The sequence below is a fragment of the Mastacembelus armatus genome, chromosome 17, assembly GCF_900324485.2.
Source record: "Mastacembelus armatus chromosome 17, fMasArm1.2, whole genome shotgun sequence".
NCBI classification, from domain to species: domain Eukaryota; kingdom Metazoa; phylum Chordata; class Actinopteri; order Synbranchiformes; family Mastacembelidae; genus Mastacembelus; species Mastacembelus armatus.
In genome coordinates, this window is record NC_046649.1 from 24,570,442 (window position 1) to 24,590,412 (window position 19,971).

The following is a 19,971-nucleotide window of genomic DNA, read 5'->3' on the forward strand; positions in this document are numbered from 1 at the left end:
GAGTTTTGTAGGACAGAGTGACAGTGCTGTCTTCTAAACTGAACTCTTCATTGTTGACTGGACTCAGATCTTCACAAGCGACACCTGAAGGAAGAGATGAATGTTGTTAAAGATGATACTAAACTCTTATAGTCTGTTCCAGTGGTTTTCATGATTCCTGATTTTTCTATATTTTAGTTCAGATTTTAACAATTTTAGCAACAAAAATGAACAAACACAATAACAGACGTACAAACAGACCAAAGCAGGAACTGAAGTCAGTGTCCACAGTAGAGTTTGTACAGACTGACAAACTGAAAGTGACCCATAGCAGTAAAGCTCAGGTTTGGGTCTCATGTCTGATTCCCGCTGTAACCTACCTTTTAGTATGATCAGAACAAGAGAAAATATTCCACAGCGTTGCAGTGAGAGCATCTTACAGACAGTATCTGTGTTGTGTTTGCTTTAGATATTGAATGAATCTCACAGTGGGACTAGTTCTGCTCTTTGACAGATTTGCTCCTCCCTCAACCTGTTTGTCCTCTGATATCACTGAACGTTATCGACGCTAAAATCACTCTGAACAGATAAACCTTTATTTTTCTGCTGGCTTTTCTTTTGTTTCTTTTGGCATATTTATGAACATCCTCAAAGAATCCTGTGAAGTCTAGTCTCCAAATGGCAGCATCATAAGTCATTTACACATCATTTAAAATCATGGTGAAACTGGTTTTATATAGTCTGGAGATGGCCTCATGTAGGACTTCAGAGACTGAACATTGTGCTGTGGATTTCATAAGTAATTGATCAAATTTGTTCCAAAAATGTGTGAGGTCTTCAGGCAGCCACTGTTTTCTACAAAATGACTGTTGGACAAACGCAGCATGTATTTGTGCCTGTAATTAAAATCAGTGAAGTCAGATGAGATTCTTATTTAGTCTATGGGCAGTTTTATCATGCACACACCAATCCAGCCCTCTCTCAGACAGACTGCCCATGTGAGTCTACACTAACAGTACTTCATACTGCATGTGCCTGGTAATCTCCTGGCTCCAAACCAGATCAGTTTTGCTGTGGTTGGTACAATGATGGAGCTGATGGACTGTGCATTTGTACAATGAGTATGTACTCAGTGTATCAGTACATCTCTCATTTCTACCTAACACTCAATACACTTCTCATTACAAAAGACACATTTTGGTACTTCTGTCATTCATGTGTCACTGAATTCAATGAGTTTATTTTTTAATAGTTGTGGCCAAATCAAAGGATGTCAGATTTGGATCCACTCAGCTGCCGAAGGTCCATGAACTCCAGCACTGACCTTGGCATTAACATGTAAAACATCAGGACCAGCTCCTGACACACATTATGATGGAAGGTGCAGCAACATGGTAGAAATGGACCTGAATTTAGGAGTATTATAATTCATGTGACCTCAAAGGTTCAGATGACCTGGTACTGATCCTTGTGGTACATCATAACAAATTTGAGCTTAGAATCCTGGAACCTTGTGTAATGATCATAACTGAGACCTGATTACATCCACAGGTCACGGACAAGGCTATGGAGCTAGCGTCTGCTCAACCCACCACAGTGATGTAGATGTGAGGGCTCTGATAAGAGCTGCAGAGATGGACTGTGCATTTGTCCATCAGCTCCTAGTGATTTCCACCAATATCTTTAACCTCTTCTTGGCACATGCTACTGTACCTGTGTGTTTGAAAACCACCACTTTCATCCCAGTGCCCAAGTAGACAAACATCAGCTGTCTGAATGACTACAGACCAGTCGCACTCACACACATCATAGCCAAGAGCTTTGAAAGTCTAGTCCTGGGTCAACATCTACTCTTTCCTCAACCTTAGACCAACATCAGTATGCATGCAGGGCCAATAGATTCACAGAGGCTGCCATAAACACTGCCCTTTACAATGACCCACCTGGAGCAGAAGGGGATGTATGTGAGGATGTTTTTCCTTGACTCCAGCTTTGCTTTTAACACCAGTATCCCCAGCAGAGTGGTACTGTGGATTAAAGACTTTCTTAGCACTCACCCACAAATAGTGAGACTGACTCCCAACACATCCCCACCCCTGACCCACAGCACTGGAGCACCACATGGATGTGTGCTGAGCCCCCTCCCCTGCTCCCTGTACAACTGAACACCTGTTCACGCTGCAAACACAATCATCAAATTTTCAGACAATACAACAAAAGTGGGGTTGATCTCTAATGTTGATGAGACAGCTGATGAAGTCTGTGGCTCCCTCTGGTGGGTGTTGTGGAGTATTGTGTTGTCTTTGCTCCAAAGGTTTTTGTACAGAGTTTTGGTGTTTCCTGTCACTGTGGGCTGCAGAGCACAGTAGTACACAGCAGAGTCAGACAGCTGAAGTTTCTGGATCTTCAGAGGAACTGATCTGGATGTGGAATTCAGTGTGGATCAAAATGTCTCCCTGTACTCGTCTGGTGTGTTGCCTTCATCCAGTTTATATCTGCTCAGGATGAACGTGGGGCTGTTGTTTCCATCCTGTTTGTACCAGTAGAGAGTTTGTCCTGTTGAACTGCTGCTGTTATACAGACAGCGAAGTGTTACTGCGTCTCCTTCAGTAGCAGTCTCATCTCCTTCTGGCTGCAGCACGTTGTCTTTTTGTGCTCTGCATTCTGTATAACACCAACAAACAGTGTCAGTGTGCTGTTAAAGAGTCATGTCAATGCTGGAATGATATCAGAGAAACAGAGTTGTGTTCATACCAAGGCACATAGCAGCCAGCAACACTGAGATGAACAGAGGCGTCATATGTGCAGTGTTGAGGAACTGGGAGCTCCAGCCAGTATGAAGAAGGCTGTGATCTCTCTGTTTAGTCTTCATCAACACTAAGTTGGTGGATTAGAAGGAGGAGCCTGATCACAGTGACAGGGCTCATTCACAGCCCTGTGTTATTCCCCTGCTGACAACTTTACTCTAAACACAGTCTGGACCAGTCTCCTTTCAGTGTCCAACTTGTCTTGTATGTGATCGTCATTGGACATTTCAGCTGACCCGTTTCCTGTTTTACAGCTGCTGCACATTCCTGTTGGTCCCTGACATATAAAGCTGCTAATTGTTGGGAACCTGCTACGACCCCTTTAATATCTTTTATCACAAATAGTACAAGCAAACTGAGAAGGAACATTTGACAAATGGGACTTTGTAAATTCTCTTCAGGATTTTTTTCTGCTCAATCAATCAATCAATCAGTCTTTATTTGTATAACACCTTAAAACAACACAGGATGACCGAAGTACATCATAACATTAAAAACAATCAATTGACTAAAAAATAAAGGATATATTCAATAATAAGGAGTATAAAATACACCGACCCACTGCGAAGGAACAATCAACCCATTGTTTGTACCTCGATCGAGAGGCCTCCAGCAAATGTTGTCCAGCAGAACACAAAGCTCTGCTGGGTTGGTGAGAACTTCAAATCTCTCATAAGTACGAAGGTGCTGTGCCATTGATTGGACTGAAAGTAAACAACAGAAGCTTAAATTGAATTCAGAAATGTACAGGAAGCCAGCGGAGGGAATACAGGAATGGGGAGATATGATCATACTTTTTGGTGTTAGTCAGCAAGCGGGCCGCAGCATTCTGAACAAGTTTGAAGCGATGGATGCCAGCTTGGTTAATGCAAACATAAAGAGTGTTGGAATAATCTAGCTAAAAAAAGCGTGAATTGCTTCTCTAGGTCACTGTGGTTCAGAAAGGGCTTAACCTTTGCAAGGTGGTGTAGCTGAAAAAAGCTTCCCTTGACAACAGAATTAATTTGTTTATGGAAGGTTAAGTTATTGTTTAAAATCACACCCAGGTTTTTGACTGTGAAGTATCAGAGAATTAAAACCAGAAGCCTCGAAAATGGGGAAGTAGGGGGTGCCAAAGAGAACATATTTTGTCTTGCGCTAGTTCAAACTAAGACAGTTCTGAGATAACCAGATTTTGATGTCATCCAAACACCTACAGACGGATATGAGTGGTTCAGAAAAGTTAGAAACAACTGGCAGGTAGATCTGTAAGTCATCTACATGCAGATGAAAGGAGACATCGTATTTTGTGATAATCGACACTAATGGTAACATATACAAAGAGAATAAAACAGGGCCCACAGTGGAGCCCTGTGGCACACCAGAGGTCAGGGGAGCTGGAGAGGAGGAATGGTCGCCAATCATGACAGAAAAGGTTCTTTTTATCAAATAGGACCTGAACAACTTGTAGTACAGGTCCCTGAAGGCCAACTAGCTGTGATAAACGTGTCAGGAGGATGGAGTGACCCACAGTATCAAATGCTGCGGTGAGGTCCAGCATTACTAGCAGCACAGTTTTCTTAGAATCCAGGGGTAGGGGGACATCATTCTGAACCTTCAGGAGAGCGGATTCAGTACTGTGCCGAGTTCTAAAGCCAGAGTGCAATTTTTCAAAGATATGATTATTTTCCAAAAAAGAATGAAGCTGGATGAAAACAACTTTTTCCAAAACTTTAGACAAGAAAGGTAAATGGGATACTGGTCTAAAGTTTGAGAGAAGTGCAGGATCAAGATTGGATTTTTTGAGAAAAGGCCTTACGACAGCATGCTTGAATACATCTGGGACAGACCCTGAGCTGAGGCAGCTGTTGAATAAAAGAATAAAAGGAGACATTGTCTTGAATGTCAATGTCATGTTTGGTCAAATCAAAGATGTTTGTTGTTGAAGCTTCAATCAAAAATGTTGAAACTTGATAAAAATCTTCAGCTGTGAAAGTTTGAATCTTTTGTTGTTTTTAGTTTTTCTGTGTATTTTGATGTCTGAACATATAAACTAGTGATGTCAGTGTGTTATTAGTTAATACTTTAGTGTGAATTGTCATTGTTTGTCATTGATGTGGATTTGCTGCTGATGTGAATCCTCCCCCAGTGTTTCATTAGCAGCTGTAACCACAGGGACTCTGATCAAACAGGAATGAGCAGAATAAATCTGATATGAAGCTGTGGTTTGAATCCCACTTCCCTCCTCTTTGAAGAGTAGTCAGATATCAGTGTTCAGGTTTTTGTACAGACTCTTCTACACTTTGTATCACTGTGTTTCTAGAGCACAGTAGTAGAGAGCTGTGTCTGCCAGGGTTAGACTCTTTATGGTCAGTTCAGTTGATGCATCTGATGTTTGGGATTCATATCGATTATCAGGAATATATTGTCTATCACTCCATGATTTTGCTCCTTTCCTGAGTATAAATTGAGGAGCTTCCAGGTCTGAATGATGTTTGTACCAGAAAAGATAAATATTAGTTCTATCTGTTTGATAGCGACATGTGAGTTTGACAGATTCTCCTTCTCTTCCAGTGACTTCATCTTCTACAGGAGAGATTGTGTCTCCAGCTGTTAGTCCTGGAAAAAGTAGAGAAAATGAAGCCATTAGACGAACATTGTCCATGAGGCTGAGAGGAGAAGACAGTGGAAAATGTCAGTGTACAGTGTTACTCTGTGGACACAAACTGTTGACCAGGACTTCCTGACAAAGACAAATTCATTGCGAGGTTGAATGAGACGCCTGTTTGTGGTCAAACTCACCTATAAAGTGAGATAAAAAGAGAAAGAAGTAAAGCAACATGTCTTTGGAGTTGTTGAAGTCAGACAGCAGATGAACAGTGTTCTTCCACTGCAGTAGAATGAAACAACTAAACAGTGTCTGCTGCACAGCTCTTCTCCTCAGCATCAAGCTGATTGGGCTTTGACTTCCTGCAACATTTCTGCTCTGGAGACAGATATAATCTCATTGGTTGGATTCTGGTGGGCGTGGCCAGGTACTAACCTTTTCAGTTTCTGTGTCTGACAAAATTCAGTTCATCCAGTGAGATTATTTCTGCAGCTAGAGCAGCTCTACCTCAGAGAAACATTTACTGAGTTTCCAGTTTCACTTCTTCCACCGTTGTTAGACCAAAGCAGGTCACACTAGAACAAAGTCTGTTTACATGATGATATTGTGTTTTCTCTGGGAACTTGGGGACATTTTACTGCTCATTTGAATTTATGGAAATGTTAAGATGTTAAGAGTCCTCAGTATTTTGTGGAGAATCTGATATCAACAGAATTGAGACTTAACTCTCTGTTCTGTGTATTTTATTGTCTTTGTGAAGAGGTCAGCAGTCGGATACAGTGTGAGACAGCCTGCCAGACTTTGACACCCAACAAAGCCCTTAATGAGGTTGATATAATATGATCTGGATGGATGCACATACTGTCAGAACCAGTGTGGACTTGTCTTTGTCCCTGAGAACATACAATGGACAAAATGACTGTGCTCAGTAAGTTCTGAGTCGAGGTGTTCTAGACAAAGAGGACCTAGTCTACCCTGTGGTACACCAAAATAAAACGTGAAAACGCCTGAGAAACAGAAAATGCTTTTATGGCGATACAAACAGAACAAATCAAGACTCAAATCTATGAAGTCAGCTGATTCATGGAGACATTTGAATCACATTGTATGATCTGTCAATACTGATGTGAAATTTACCTGTAAATATATTGACACCTGATTACTTATGACAGCATCCTATTTTTATGATACTGACATTGTTTCACAATTAGTGACACATGTTTATAATGAAACTAAGGAGAAAGAAGAGATGTTTACATTCATTTATGGTGTTTCTCCTGTAAAAGAGGTCCCACAATATCTGTTATAATCAGAGTTGTAGGAAACCACTTTCCTTCATTTTGTGTTATTGTCAGCAGTGCAGAGAATCAAGACTGTGTAATGACAAACCACTGAAGTTTAACAGTGTGTGTCTCCCTCTGGTGGATGTTGTGGAGTATTGTGTTGTCTTTGCTCCAAAGGTTTTTGTACAGAGTTTTGGTGTTTCCTGTCACTGTGGGCTGCACAGCACAGTAGTACACAGCAGAGTCAGACACTGCAGCAGAGGAGATCTGCAGATGAAACTCCTTTGTTTTCTTGTCATGTCTCATAGACCTTCTCCCTGTGGTCTCTGAATATTCTGCGATTAGCAGCGGTGGAGATGAACTGGACTTCTGGTGATACCAGTATACAGAGTATACAGAGCCTGAATAGTTGCAGGAGAGAGTTACAGTGTCTCCTTCCAAAGTCGTCATTTCCTCTTTAAAAGGTGTCAGTAAATCCTCAGAGGATCCTGAGAAGAACAAAAACATGTTTCATCATGAAACTTAGATTTCTTGAAGCTGAACACACTGTTAGAAAACTGTTCAGGAATGTTTCTGTATCTTCACCACTTTCACCAGTTAGAGTTGACTTACCAGTATGAAAGGAGACCATCAGCATCCAAATGAAAAGCAGCAGCATCATTTTCACTTGGACTGAATGAACAACAGAGAGAAGACAGCAGCTCTTCAGTTCCAAAATGAAGCCTTTCATATTCAGTTGTGTAGCTCCTCCTCTTGCTGTGCTCTGTTTCCATTCAGGCTGATGGAAGCTTTAGAAATGACAGTGATGCTGCAGCCTCATCATCCAAGAAGCTCAGACTGTGTATCAACAGTCATTTAACCAAACGTTATCATGACGGTCTGTAGTGCTCTGCTCCTGTCCTCTGTCATGTGACGTTCATTGGTTGGGGTGAGTGGATAGAGCAGAGAGAAGAACAGCAACAATAAACTTGACTAGACTTAAGGCTAGACTTAAACTGTTTGCAGTTTAAGTCTAGCCTTAAAAGTACAGAGTGTCTGCCTCCTGAACCCAGACTGGGAGCTGGTTCCACAGGAGAGGAGCTTGATACCTAAAGGCTCTGCCTCCCATTCTGCTTTTGGAAACTCTGGGAACCACAAGTAGACCTGCACTCTGAGAGCAAAGTGCTCTATTGGGATAATATGGTACTATGAGGTCTTTAAGGTATGAAGGAGCTTGATCATGAAGGGATTTGTATGTGAGGAGAAGGATTTTAAATTCTATTCTGTATTTTACAATCATCTCAAAGCACTTTACAAAAAACAAAAACCCAACAAATCCGTTATGAGCAGCACTTGGCGACTGGAGAGGAAAAATCTCCAGCAGAACCAGGAGGGTTAGGGTAGGGTAGCTCAGTGCACCAATGATCCTCAGGCAAATCTAGTACAGAGTGTCTGCCTCCTGAACCCAGACTGGGAGCTGGTTCCACAGGAGTGGAGCTTGATAGCGATAGGCTCTGCCTCCTATTCTACTTTTGGAAACTCTGGGAACCACAAGGAGAAAGAAGGCAGTTCTAGAGATTTGGTTTATGTGTGAATTAAAGAACATGTCCTGGTCAAAATTAACTCCAAGGTTTTTCACAGTAGTGCTGGAGGCCAGGGCTATGTTATCTAAAGTAGCTATAATTTTAGAAAAGTTATTTCTGAGGTTTTTAGGCCCAAATACAATGACTTCTGTTTTCTCTAAATTTAAAAGTAGAAGGTTACTGGTCATCCAGGCCTTTATGTCAGTTAGACACACTTGAAGTCTGGTTAACTGGTTTGTGTTAACAGGTTTAATAGACAGATACAACTGAGTGTCATCTGCATAGCAGTGGTAATTAATAGAGTGCTTCCTAATGACATAGCCCAAAGGAAGCATGTATGGGATGAACAGAATCGGAGCCTTGTGGAACTCCATACTCCATACACCAACTTTTGTTCGTGTGGAAGGTTCATCATGGACATGAACAAACTGGAATCTGTCCAATAAATAGGATTGGAACCATTTTAATGCTGTTCCTCTGATACCAGTCACATGCTCCAGTGTCTGTAATAAGATGTTGTGGTCAATGGTGTCGAATGCTGCACTAAGGTCTAGGAGGACAAGTATAGAAACAAGTCCATTATCTGAGGCTAAGAGAAGATCGTTGGTAACTTTTAACAGTGCTGTTTCTGTACTATGATGTGCTCTAAATCCTGATTGGAAATCTTCAAATAGTTCATTCCTGTGTAAGTGGTCTGATAGCTGCTTAGCAACAGCTTTTTCTAGGATTTTAGAAATAAATGGCAGGTTGGATATTGGTCTATAATTAGCCAAGACTCCTGGATCAAGACTAGGCTTTTTGAGTAGGGGTTTGATTACTTGTCTTAAAAGCCTGTGGTACGTAGCCTGATACTAGAGATAAATTTACCAAGTCCAATAAAGATGGGTTAATTAATGGCAGGGTGTCTTTAAGCAGTCTAGTCGGGATGGGGTCTAAGAGACACGTTGATGATTTAGATGAAGCAACTACTGATGTAAATTCAGAGAGATCTATGGGAGAGAAGCAGTCTAAACATAACTGAGGTCCTACAGATGATTCAAGAGCTACTGTAGTAGAAGATTCATTTATTGCAGGTACAGGAAGCATCTGCTGAATTTTATCTCTAATAGTTGTGATTTTATTTGTAAAGAAACTCATAAATTCATCACTGCTGAGAGCTAAGGGAACACTGGGCTCAACAGAGCTGTGACTTTTTGTCAGCCTGGCTACAGTGCTGAAAAGAAACCTGGGATTGTTCTTATTTTCCTCTATTAGTGATGAATAGTATGCAGTTCTGGCTTTACGGAGAGCTTTTTTATATGTTAGTAGACTGTTTTTCCAGGCTAGAAAAATTTCCTCTAAGTTTGTGGAACGCCACTTCCTTTCCAGCCTTCGTGATGCCTGCTTTAAGGTACGAATATGTAAATTATACCATGGGGCTAGTCTTCTCTGAATCACTAACTTCTTTTTCAGAGGGGCCACAGAATCAAGCGTTTCACGCAGTGAGGTTACAGCACTGTCAACAATATGATCAATTTGGTAGGGAGTGGGATTGAAGCAGCTCCACTATGTTTATACTTGGCATAGATGTAAATAAAGATGGAATCATTTTCTTACATTTATTAACAGCGTTGTCAGATAAACATCTGCTGTAGTGGAATTTTCTTCCAGACGCTGCATGATCCATCATTTTAAATTCAAAAGTTATTAAGATCTGACAAAACAGGATTTGGGGGAAAAAGTATTAGATGTTCAATTTCGATGCCATAGGTCAGAACAAGATCAAGGGTGTGATTGAAACAGTGGGTGGGTTTATTAACATTTTGAATGAAACCAATTGAATCTAATATAGAATTAAATGCAATGCTGAGGCTGTTATTTTCAACATCTACATGAATGTTAAAATCTCCCACTATAATGACTTTATCTGATCTAAGCACTAAATCAGACAGGAAGTCTGGAAATTCAGTTAAAAACTGAGTAAGGGACAGGTGGACGGTCCACAATGACAAGTAGAACTGGTTTTTGTGTTTTCCAGTTTGTATGTGAGAGACTAAGAGTGAGGCTCTCAAATGAGTTATAACTGTTCTGAGGATGAAAGTTTAATAATAAGTTTGACTGGAAGATTGCAGCTACTCCTCCACCTCGACCTGTGCTTCGAGGAACATGATAATTTTTATGACTGAGGGGGGTTGATTCATTCAGACTGACATATTCATCCTGCTGTAACCAGGTTTCAGTAAGATAAAGTAGGTCAATTTGGTGATCAGTTATCAAATCATTTACTAACAGAGATTTAGAAGAAAGGGACCTAATATTTAATAATCCACATTTGACAGTTCATGGTTTCTTGTGTCTGAAGCATCAACAGTTGGTTTGTCATTGATGTGGATTTGCTGCTGATGTGAATCCTCCCCCAGTGTTTCATTAGCAGCTGTAACCACAGGGACTCTGATCAAACAGGAATGAGCAGAATAAATCTGATATGAAGCTGTGGTTTGAATCCCACTTCCCTCCTCTTTGAAGAGTAGTCAGATATCAGTGTTCAGGTTTTTGTACAGACTCTTCTACACTTTGTATCACTGTGTTTCTAGAGCACAGTAGTAGAGAGCTGTGTCTGCCAGGGTTAGACTCTTTATGGTCAGTTCAGTTGATGTATCTGATGTTTGGGATTCATATCGATTATCAGGAATATATTGACCTGTGTTTCCTTTAGCTCCTTTCCAGAGTATAAACTGAGGAGCTTCCAGGTCTGAATGATGTTTGTACCAGTAAAGATCAACAGAAGTTTCAGCTGTTTGATAGCGACATGTGAGTTTGACAGATTCTCCTTCTCTTCCAGTGACTTCATCTTCTACAGGAGAGATTGTGTCTCCAGCTGTTAGTCCTGGAAAAAGTAGAGAAAATGAAGCCATTAGACGAACATTGTCCATGAGGCTGAGAGGAGAAGACAGTGGAAAATGTCAGTGTACAGTGTTACTCTGTGGACACAAACTGTTGACCAGGACTTCCTGACAAAGACAAATTCATTGCGAGGTTGAATGAGACGCCTGTTTGTGGTCAAACTCACCTATGAAGTGAGATAAAAAGAGAAAGAAGTAAAGCAACATGTCTTTGGAGTTGTTGAAGTCAGACAGCAGATGAACAGTGTTCTTCCACTGCAGTAGAATGAAACAACTAAACAGTGTCTGCTGCACAGCTCTTCTCCTCAGCATCAAGCTGATTGGGCTTTGACTTCCTGCAACAAACCACTGAAGTTTAACAGTGTGTGTCTCCCTCTGGTGGATGTTGTGGAGTATTGTGTTGTCTTTGCTCCAAAGGTTTTTGTACAGAGTTTTGGTGTTTCCTGTCACTGTGGGCTGCAGAGCACAGTAGTACACAGCAGAGTCAGACAGCTGAAGCTTCTGGATCTTCAGAGGAACTGATCTGGATTTCGAATTCAGTGTGGATGAAAATCTCTCCCTGTACTCGTTTGGTGTGTTGCCGTCATCTAGTTTAACTGGATTCAGGATGAATGTGGGGCTGTTGTTTCCATCCTGTTTGTACCAGTAGAGAGATGGACTTGTTGAACTGCTGCTGTTACACAAGCCAAGTGTTACTGCGTCTCCTTCAGTAGCAGTCTGGTATTGTCACGTCTCCTTCTGGCTGCAGCACGTTGTCTTTGGCTGATACCAGAGAAAATAATCATCAGGACATGTTCATGTTCCCTTAGCTAAGTGAATGAAATCAGGTTCACAATGATCATCCCCTATGCTCAGACACAAATAATCCTTCGGTATTCACAAGGGGGACGACGTCCAGGTCTACAATTCTTAAAAGTCTGTTCTTATGTGTACTTGTCTCAGAACACACTGACACACTGAGCTCTTCTTTACCTTTGGATTTGGTTTTGCTGGTGATTCAGTTCATGCATGACATAAAACATCTCATTTGTATTTTGCACAATAAATATCCCACTAAACCATAGTGGATTTGGTTTTCAGTGTGTGCTGCTCTCTGCTGGACGACCCTGAAATGTCATTTGATTTTATTGTAACATGAAAAATTCAGTTGTTTTTGTTGTGGTTTATCCAGCTCTTTGTGGGTTTCACACCTCAGCCTGTGGAGCATCATGTTGCTATTCCTGGTTCTGACGATGACTGTAATGAGCTGATCAGTTAACCAGAGGAACCAGTTGACCAGAGGAACCAGTTAACCAGAGCCCCTAACTGTCTGTCTGCGTTTATTCATGGGCAGGAACATAAAAAACCTGTTGCAAAGTTCACATGGGACCCAGTGGTTTAACGGTGACTTTGGGAACTTCCACCTGTCTCTGTTCCCCCTCAGGTGAGTCGGTCTGAGTCTCAGTGAATGAAGTCCTGACGGTATTAGTGTAAACCGTCTGAAAACCAGTGCCTCTCTCTGACCCTCTGTTTGCTCTGTGACCCTGTTTTAGGGCGAACAGGTGAGTTTGGATTTAAAGGTGTCTGCAGAGTCCTGGAGGGAGCAGAGACCAGGACAGGATGATCTGACAGCTGCTTGGCTTTTCGTGCCCCCATCACAGGCAGCTTTCTTCTGAAACCCTGAAACTGATCCTGCGTCAGTTCCTACAGGGCGTGGGCCCTTTAACTCCTAGAACGCTGTAGCTCATTGGTCAGCTGACCAACAACCAATCAGGAGGTCGTTAACCATCCAATCACAGGCCTTTTTGTTACGCGGCCACCCCGGTCGCTTTTTAGCAGGAAGCTCCGCCATGACTCCTTTACCGTCGGCGTTGAGAGCATCATTACCGAGTTTCCCACCGAATTACCGCTGAGGTTCCTATGTGAGCACCGCCCTCTGTCCCTGGATCTGCCTGCTGGGGAACTAGAACCGCCACCTGTGGTTCGTGTCCCGCCGGAGGAGACGCTAACGTTAGCCGTTAGCCCGGTGACCGTCAGAGGTGAGCGCCGTTAGCATTAGCTTCTGTCTGCAGCTGGGCTCACACAGCCGGTACCGGCGGCCCCGCTGTGGTTCTGTCCCGGAATGTGCTGTCTGAGAGCCGGGCTGGCGGCAGACAACACCCGCTTTTGTTCGCCGGTCTCAGCGTCTGGTGTCCGGGAGAGGACGCGCTGGGGCCCGGACAGTCCCCTAAACACGGGGCTAATGTCCCCGTAGATACGGTCCCTTTTTCACTGTAAAGAGACTGGTTGGGGGTCTCATCAGTCCTGTTGTGGGAAACAAGTCCCCTGAGCTCTGTTGTAATGTGGTAGGTACCTGTCCACAGCTCGAATGGCCCCATGTACAATGTCCCCGGCCCCACTAGGATGTCTGGATGTCCTGGTTTGGTCCAGTCCACCAGAGTGGAAGCTGCTGAGCCATGAGACCGAGGAGAGCAGATCCGGCAGTGGGCTCGAAGGAGGCCACCTAGGGTCACATTTTATCTTCAGTCAAAGCTCTTGTGAACCTGTAGAGTTGGACTGTGCCTGTTGCTGATCCCCCTCATGACCCGGCAGTTCAGCTGCAGAGAGTAGGATGGAGGGATCAGCTGCAGTGAAAAGTCCTGGTCGTTTTATTGTGGGATTCTCTCTTTGAGTGTTCAGGCCATATTTTGTTCCTCAGCGTTGCCATGGTAACAGCACTGGTCCTGGATGTGGCCTGCCCACATCCTTGTGGCCGTTCATCGTTCTGTAAAAGTGTCTGACACCTCGTCTCTGCTTCCTTTCCCAGTCCTCATTTGGTTCTTGTATGGGCGAGTGAGCGTCAGCTATGAGCGCCGAGCCGGACGCCCTGGCCGTGGTCAACCAGCTGAGGGACCTGGCCGCCGACCCCATGAACCGCAGGGCCATCGTCCAGGACCAGGGCTGCCTGCCGGGACTCATCCTGTTCCTGGACCACCCCAACCCTCAGGTGGTCTACTCCGCCCTCCTGGTGAGCTACTACACCGACAGATGAGTTTATGTTTAACCATTTCAGACATTTAAACTCTCTGGCTCCATCTGAGAAGAGCCTTTAGTGATCAGGTTTTCACAGTCCAAGACTGTCTTTTTCTAGTCTGTTTCTACTTGGTTCAGTTTCAGCAGGGTTTTTCTGTCTGACATTGAGGCCACTCATTGTTTTTAGTGTTGTATGTGTGTATGTCTCGTTTGGACTTGTGTTCCTGCCAGGGCCAGAAACAAGCTGTGAACCTCAGCGGGAGTACTTCCTGCTTTAATGAAGGTTAAATCCCATAGAAAAGAAGAATCTCCTCAGTAACCTCACACTGGAATATGGAGCCAGCTCTCTGTGCAGTTTCTGCCTCCCTCGGTCTGACTGGTGCTGTTCTGGTTTCAGGCGATCCGTTACCTGGCAGAATGTCGAGCCAACCGAGAGAAACTGAAGGGAGAGCTGGGGATGATGCTGAGCCTCCAGAACGTCATGCAGAAGTGAGTCTGATCTGGTCTGACAGTGGCTCAGCTGTCACCTGTGGCTGGATAACTGGAACCTGCTCTGTCATGTCCAGGAAAATATTGATACAGCATCATATACGTAACACAGGGTGTCATAAGTAAAAACAGTGGACCTTAGATTTACTGTTCAACTAAATCTAACCCAGGTTCATTTTGTCCTGTCCAGATCGACCACCCCCGGAGAGACGAAGCTGCTGGCGTCTGAGATCTACGAGCTCCTGCAGGCATCCAGCAGCGCGGACTCTGAGCCGGCTGAGGACTCCGTGAGCAGCCGCCGTAAAGCCCAGTTCTTCCTGGGCTCCAGCAACAAGAGAGCAAAAACCATCATCCTCCACATCGACGGCCTCGACGACTCGGTGAGCATGACCCGCTGAAGGATGATGACAATAATTCATTCACTCATCAGCAGTGAGTGTGTCTACGTGTGCACGAGCATCCTGCATGTGTTGCACGTGAAAACAGCTTTTCCTGGTTTCGATATGACGACGCAGATGCCAAAGGAAAAGTCTCTGTGTTGAAATAAACGCCATGCAGTGAGCCGCGTCACAAAAGAAACTGCACAGGGGTCAGGGGTTAAGGCTGAGAAATACTGACCTGGTTCTCTCCCTGCTCAGAGTCGGAGGAGTCTGTGTGAGGAGGCTCTGCTGAAGATCAGAGGAGTGATCAGCTTCACCTTCCAGATGGCCGTGAAGAGGTGCATCGTCCGGATCCGATCAGACCTGAAGGCCGAGGTGAGACAGGACACACCTACAGGACATTTATGTTTCACAGGCGACGTCTTGTCTCCTGTTCTGTTCCAGTGGTTCCTTGATGATTGTGCTCGAGCTGCTGTGATGAAACGTAGATCCATGTGTCCTGTTTCTGCTGTTTACATGTTGGCATGATGGAACGGGATGATGGTAGTTGACCCTCGGTCGGTAACAGAAACTGTGTTTGTGCTCAGGCTCTGGCGTCTGCGATCGCCTCCACTCAGGTGATGAAGGCTCAGCAGGTGATGAAAGGGGAGAACGGGGACGAGGTCAGTTTTGTTCACAAACTGAGCTGCATCTGTGGTGTGGTGAGATTCAGTCACTGTACATGAAGCCATAACACCCTGTACTATTATGGTCTGTTTCTGCAGCAGCATTTAATACATCAAACAGCTGCATTACCGTCACTTACAAACCAGTTAGTGCAGTTTTCTATACTGGTTACACTGGATAAATGGTCAGGTTTAATGTGTGTACTTGGGTGGAGTACATGTAGAGAGCAGGAGGGGGCAGCAGAGTCACTGTGACCCTGCAGACAGAAAAAGAACTGGTGAGACCATCTAAAACCACAGATTCACCTCCAGCACTAAAAAGCAAAAATTCTCTTTTTCCAGGGTGGAGGGTTATCAGCCTCCTGAGGACTCACACATCTGGGAATACTTTACTGTGTATACTAATATACTGTCCTGTGTATACCAATATACTGTACTATACTGTATAATATACTATAGTGTGTATGTTTTGCTGGATTTCGCCCGTACGCTGAGGTTTAATGAAGCGAGGAGTTATCTTCATTTGTGATGTTTAATATTTTCTCATGGAGCTGCAGTTTCTCTTTGACTTGGCTGCACATCCAGTCCGTTACACCAGCAATCATTGTCAACATAACTGATCACTAATCAATCCTCACCAAGCAAATCTGTGTCTGATTTCCCATAATGCAACTAATGTTAGCAGTGGTGTGCCTCTGCAGAAAAACCTCTGAAGGACTAAAACAGTCGGTAAGGTCTTTGCAGACCTCTACCTCTACTGTCTCGCTACCGACCCCTGTGTGCAGTCAGGGTGCGCATGAGAGCCGTCAACGTGCACTAAGTCCAAAGGCTAAATGTAGTGCGCTGCAGAAATACTAACTCTTCAGGTCTATGTCCACACCAGGATTTAACCCAGTTCCCTCAATCTCAGCAGAACCCTGCAGATCCAACAAAACCATACTAATCGCTTTCCTTCACCCGCTGTCAGTCTGTTGCATTGAAGCTGTATCTGTAGTGTTATTTCTCTGTTGGTGTCTCCAGGTGTTGGTCCCCTTTGTGGAGGACAGTTCTTTAGAGGTGGAGCAGAACGTGGACCTGCCGGACTACCTGCCAGAGGATGAAAGTCCGTCCCAGGAGCCCGACAAGGCGGTGAGCCGAGTGGGATCGAGCCAGGATGGGACCAGTTGGTTGGGCGCTGCCGCCAACTTCCTGTCCCGCTCCTTCTACTGGTGACCCCACAGGACTATCCGTCCCCTTTAAACCTCCACCTTTGAACCAAAATCTACCAGCTGCCAAATGTCCCTGCTGCCTGTCTCAACAAAACACAAACATTGACACAACTTGGAACAGTACAACCTGAACTGAGGAGCCTTCCGGAAACAAGTGACAGGAGTATTTTAGTTTGAGAGATCTGTGGCGATGTCCATCTGTCAAAACCAAGTGGTCTTAACGGACAGGAAGCGATCTGAATCATGGTTTGACTTCGGGCCAGACCAGGGCGACCCTCTCCTCCTTTCTTCGATTTCTTATTTATTCGAGCAGCAGACTGACGTTTCTGGACAGGACGACAGCGTCAGAGTTCAGTCAGCTGTGCCTTCACTTTCTCTGATCCACCTTCAGGCCACGTGCTGTAATTCCAGTATGTCAGAAATATTGACAAATGCCCAACCTGCTGTCCCAAAGAGGCATTATTGATACAGGTATCGCTACACCTGTGTCCTGATCAAAGGAAATGAAGAAGAAAATGTAAAACTTTAAGATTCTTTCTTTGATAAAATCTTTTGCTTCAGGTTTGAAATCAGGGATTCAGCTGTTGACTGGAGCCACAAACATCAGACCCTTTGAACAGTCATGGTCAGATTCCTTCTGTCCTAAAAGTGATGGGGCGGAGCTGATTCTCCAGTCGCTGCCTTTAAAGCACCACAGAAGAAGACGAGCTAGTTAAAAGAGCTAAGAGGATAAAAGTCAGCTGAGACTCTTCCCCTGTTGGCCTTTAGTCAGAGCCCAGCTACAAACATGGTGCTGCACATTTTCAGTTCAGATATCAGGTCCCAGGACGTGGTTGTGGGTATTTGTCATCATTTGTGACAAACTGAGTCAAAAAAGAAAAATGAGGCAGTTGCGTTGGTCGTATTGTTTTGCTCCAGCTGTGTATTCACAGCTGGAGCCCCAGGTCTGGTCAGGGTGAGGATGTTCCTGATTATTGACAGTCCCTTTTCAGATCATCGGGAGAGCGGTGCTTTACTTTCTGTTGCAGACTTTCCTCCCTGGCTGTGCACAGGGCGGAGGTCTCGTTGTTTACACCTTGAACGAATGCCTTCCCCCCTTTCAGCTTTTATTTTTGAAGCTCCCTGTGGATCAGACGCTGACCTCTGTCGCTCATTCAAGTCTTGTTTGTATGGCTTTTTTTTTTTTTTTTTTTGTGGAGATGCAGAACAAACAGGTTTGAGTTTTGCACAGTGGAATGTGATGTTGATGTTTTAATCATGGGACCAGGTCACAGGGACCTCGGTTGTTTGGGAAGATAAAGCTCAGTCTGAGATAACAAGCAGGCTCAAAGGTGATGAAAGAACAAAAACCAGGAGCTGCACACTCACAGTATTTATTGCAGAATCCAGCTTTTAACAAAATCGGACTTAATGTTCATCTGTTCCAAAACACTCAGTCCGTCGGTTGTGTCCTGCTGGATAATGATCGGCCAAACAGAAACAACCTTTTGTGGAAACTGTTGATTATTTGTAGGAAAGGACAGATGGGGGTTCCTAATAAACCATTGTCTTTAATTCCCAGCGAGTGGAACCAACGTTTTATTTTGTAATTCCAGCAGTGTTTCCTCTGACCTGCGACTCTGCTGCTCTGAGGGGAAATGACCTTTAATGACCTTGTACAGATTTTTCTCCTGATATGACACTGTTCTTCTCATTCTGTATGTTTGTGTTTTGTACCTGCCAGGTGTTCTCATAGCTCCGCCTACACTACACTGTCCAGGCAGAGTTGTCACATGTTGCATGATGCTTCAATATAAATGCACTGTGGGCCCGGATATAAGGCATTTGGAGTTGAACAGTCACGTGATTTGTCGTTTTCCCTTCACATCCATCGGATTCAAACACTGTTCCTAAACACACCACTGCACTCTGTCATGACGGGGTGAGGCGTGGACCGGCACATGCTGGTGTCAGCTATAGAGCCCTGTCTATTCTGGTCTATAGTCTGCAATACTCTGCAGCTCCAGGAGTGAATAAATAAGGAGCTACAGCTGCTGCTGGTCAGGGTTAGGTCCGACCAGAACGTTTCAGTCTGGTCCGTTCTGTCACGCTTTGTGTATAAATTCATACGTTTAAAACAACTGACATGAGCCACTCAAGCTCCTGCAGGTCGGGCTGGACTGACTGGAGGTGCCAACAACAGGCCCCACACTCGCCCCACGACACGGGTTGGTTCTAGGCCCAGTTTGTAGTTTTCCTTGTAGTAGTAGTTCATTGGGGATAGGTTAGACCAGGGTTACGTTAGGCTAGACCAGGATTAGGTTAGACCAGGGTTACGTTAGGTTAGACCAGGGTTAGATTCTGGCCTGGGGATTGGGGCACTTAGCTGTCTGACTGTTTCTACCCCATCAAGTCGTCTTCTGTTCGGGCCGATGGTGTTTTCCAAGTTCGGTATTGTGCTGTTACATTATGAAAGACAGTGTTATTCATTTTCACAGTGGAAACTTGTGTAGCTGCATGAGCTGATCTGCATTTTCTTCTGCTCAGGTTTACTCAACTTATTAAACAAGTCAAAATGATTTTCTTGTTTTCCTATTTTCCTGAAAAGCACTGGCTGATATTCCATCGTCGTGGGTTCACTGTTGCTCTGAACGTGTGATCGGAGAACAGGATCTGTGGTGATCAGCTCCTCCAGATTCCTCTGAATGTGCGACCTTGAAATAAAAGCGCGATGATGAGGCAGCACCGTAAACACAATGTGGGAATGAGGAGCTGAAATAAAACGAGGCTCAGAGCTGAAGAAAAGCAGCGTTCGTCATGTTGGAGGTCGCGTCGCTGCGGGTTGGACGCAGCTTCTTGTTGGGGACTGAGAGCAGAAGCCGAATGTTTTCAGACAGAGCTCAGCCCGTTCTGAAAGGATCCTGCAGTTCAGCCTTGTACAGCAAACAGACGGGACGTTGTTTTCGCAAAACACAAGTTCTTTGTTTTCTCTCATGTTCCTTCACAGCTGTGAACAGTTCTCCTCCTCACACACATTAGTGCTTCGTTAATTCCCATAGCTGGGAGGGCCCGCTTCCTCCAGGTGGCCGGGTCCGACATAGGGGTTCCTAATAAACTGACTGGGTCTGACACAGGGGTTCCTAATAAAACAACTTTTTT

The 19,971-nt window shown here is 44.3% G+C and overlaps 1 protein-coding gene and 1 gene segment (V, D, J or C); one reads left to right on the forward strand and one right to left on the reverse strand.

The window, feature by feature from the left end:
- LOC113134426 (T cell receptor alpha variable 12-3-like) overlaps positions 1 to 11,317 on the reverse strand; it is a gene marked incomplete at its 3' end in the record, with an annotated part of 22,816 nt that extends 11,499 nt beyond the window's left edge. Inside the window, 1 exon segment of the V gene segment in view lies at positions 11,268 to 11,317. Within this exon segment, the coding sequence occupies positions 11,268 to 11,307 (40 nt within the window).
- A 1,571-nt stretch (positions 11,318 to 12,888) lies between these two features.
- On the forward strand, positions 12,889 to 19,391 carry LOC113134411 (armadillo repeat-containing protein 1-like). 2 transcript variants are annotated; one of them, XM_026313792.1, is made up of 7 exons: positions 12,890 to 13,118; positions 13,886 to 14,086; positions 14,489 to 14,580; positions 14,771 to 14,960; positions 15,219 to 15,335; positions 15,548 to 15,622; positions 16,646 to 19,391. In XM_026313792.1, the coding sequence occupies exons 2-7, from the start codon at positions 13,925 to 13,927 to the stop codon at positions 16,835 to 16,837; spliced, it is 828 nt and encodes a 275-aa protein (XP_026169577.1). In that variant the 5' UTR covers positions 12,890 to 13,118; positions 13,886 to 13,924; the 3' UTR covers positions 16,838 to 19,391. The 2 variants fall into 2 exon arrangements, with proteins under 2 accessions (XP_026169578.1, XP_026169577.1); XM_026313793.1 differs by lacking the exon at positions 15,548 to 15,622 and having other exon boundaries at positions 12,889 to 13,118.
- The last annotated feature ends 580 nt before the right edge of the window (positions 19,392 to 19,971 follow it).

Bases quoted from the DNA above. Each gene is read 5' to 3' on its own strand.
- LOC113134411 (XM_026313792.1), top strand. From the start codon at position 13,925: ATGAGCGCCGAGCCGGACGCCCTGGCCGTGGTCAACCAGCTGAGGGAC. The intron at 14,087-14,488 runs GTGAGCTACTAC...TTCTGGTTTCAG, and splicing joins TGGTCTACTCCGCCCTCCTG to GCGATCCGTTACCTGGCAGA. The intron at 15,623-16,645 runs GTCAGTTTTGTT...TGGTGTCTCCAG, and splicing joins AAGGGGAGAACGGGGACGAG to GTGTTGGTCCCCTTTGTGGA.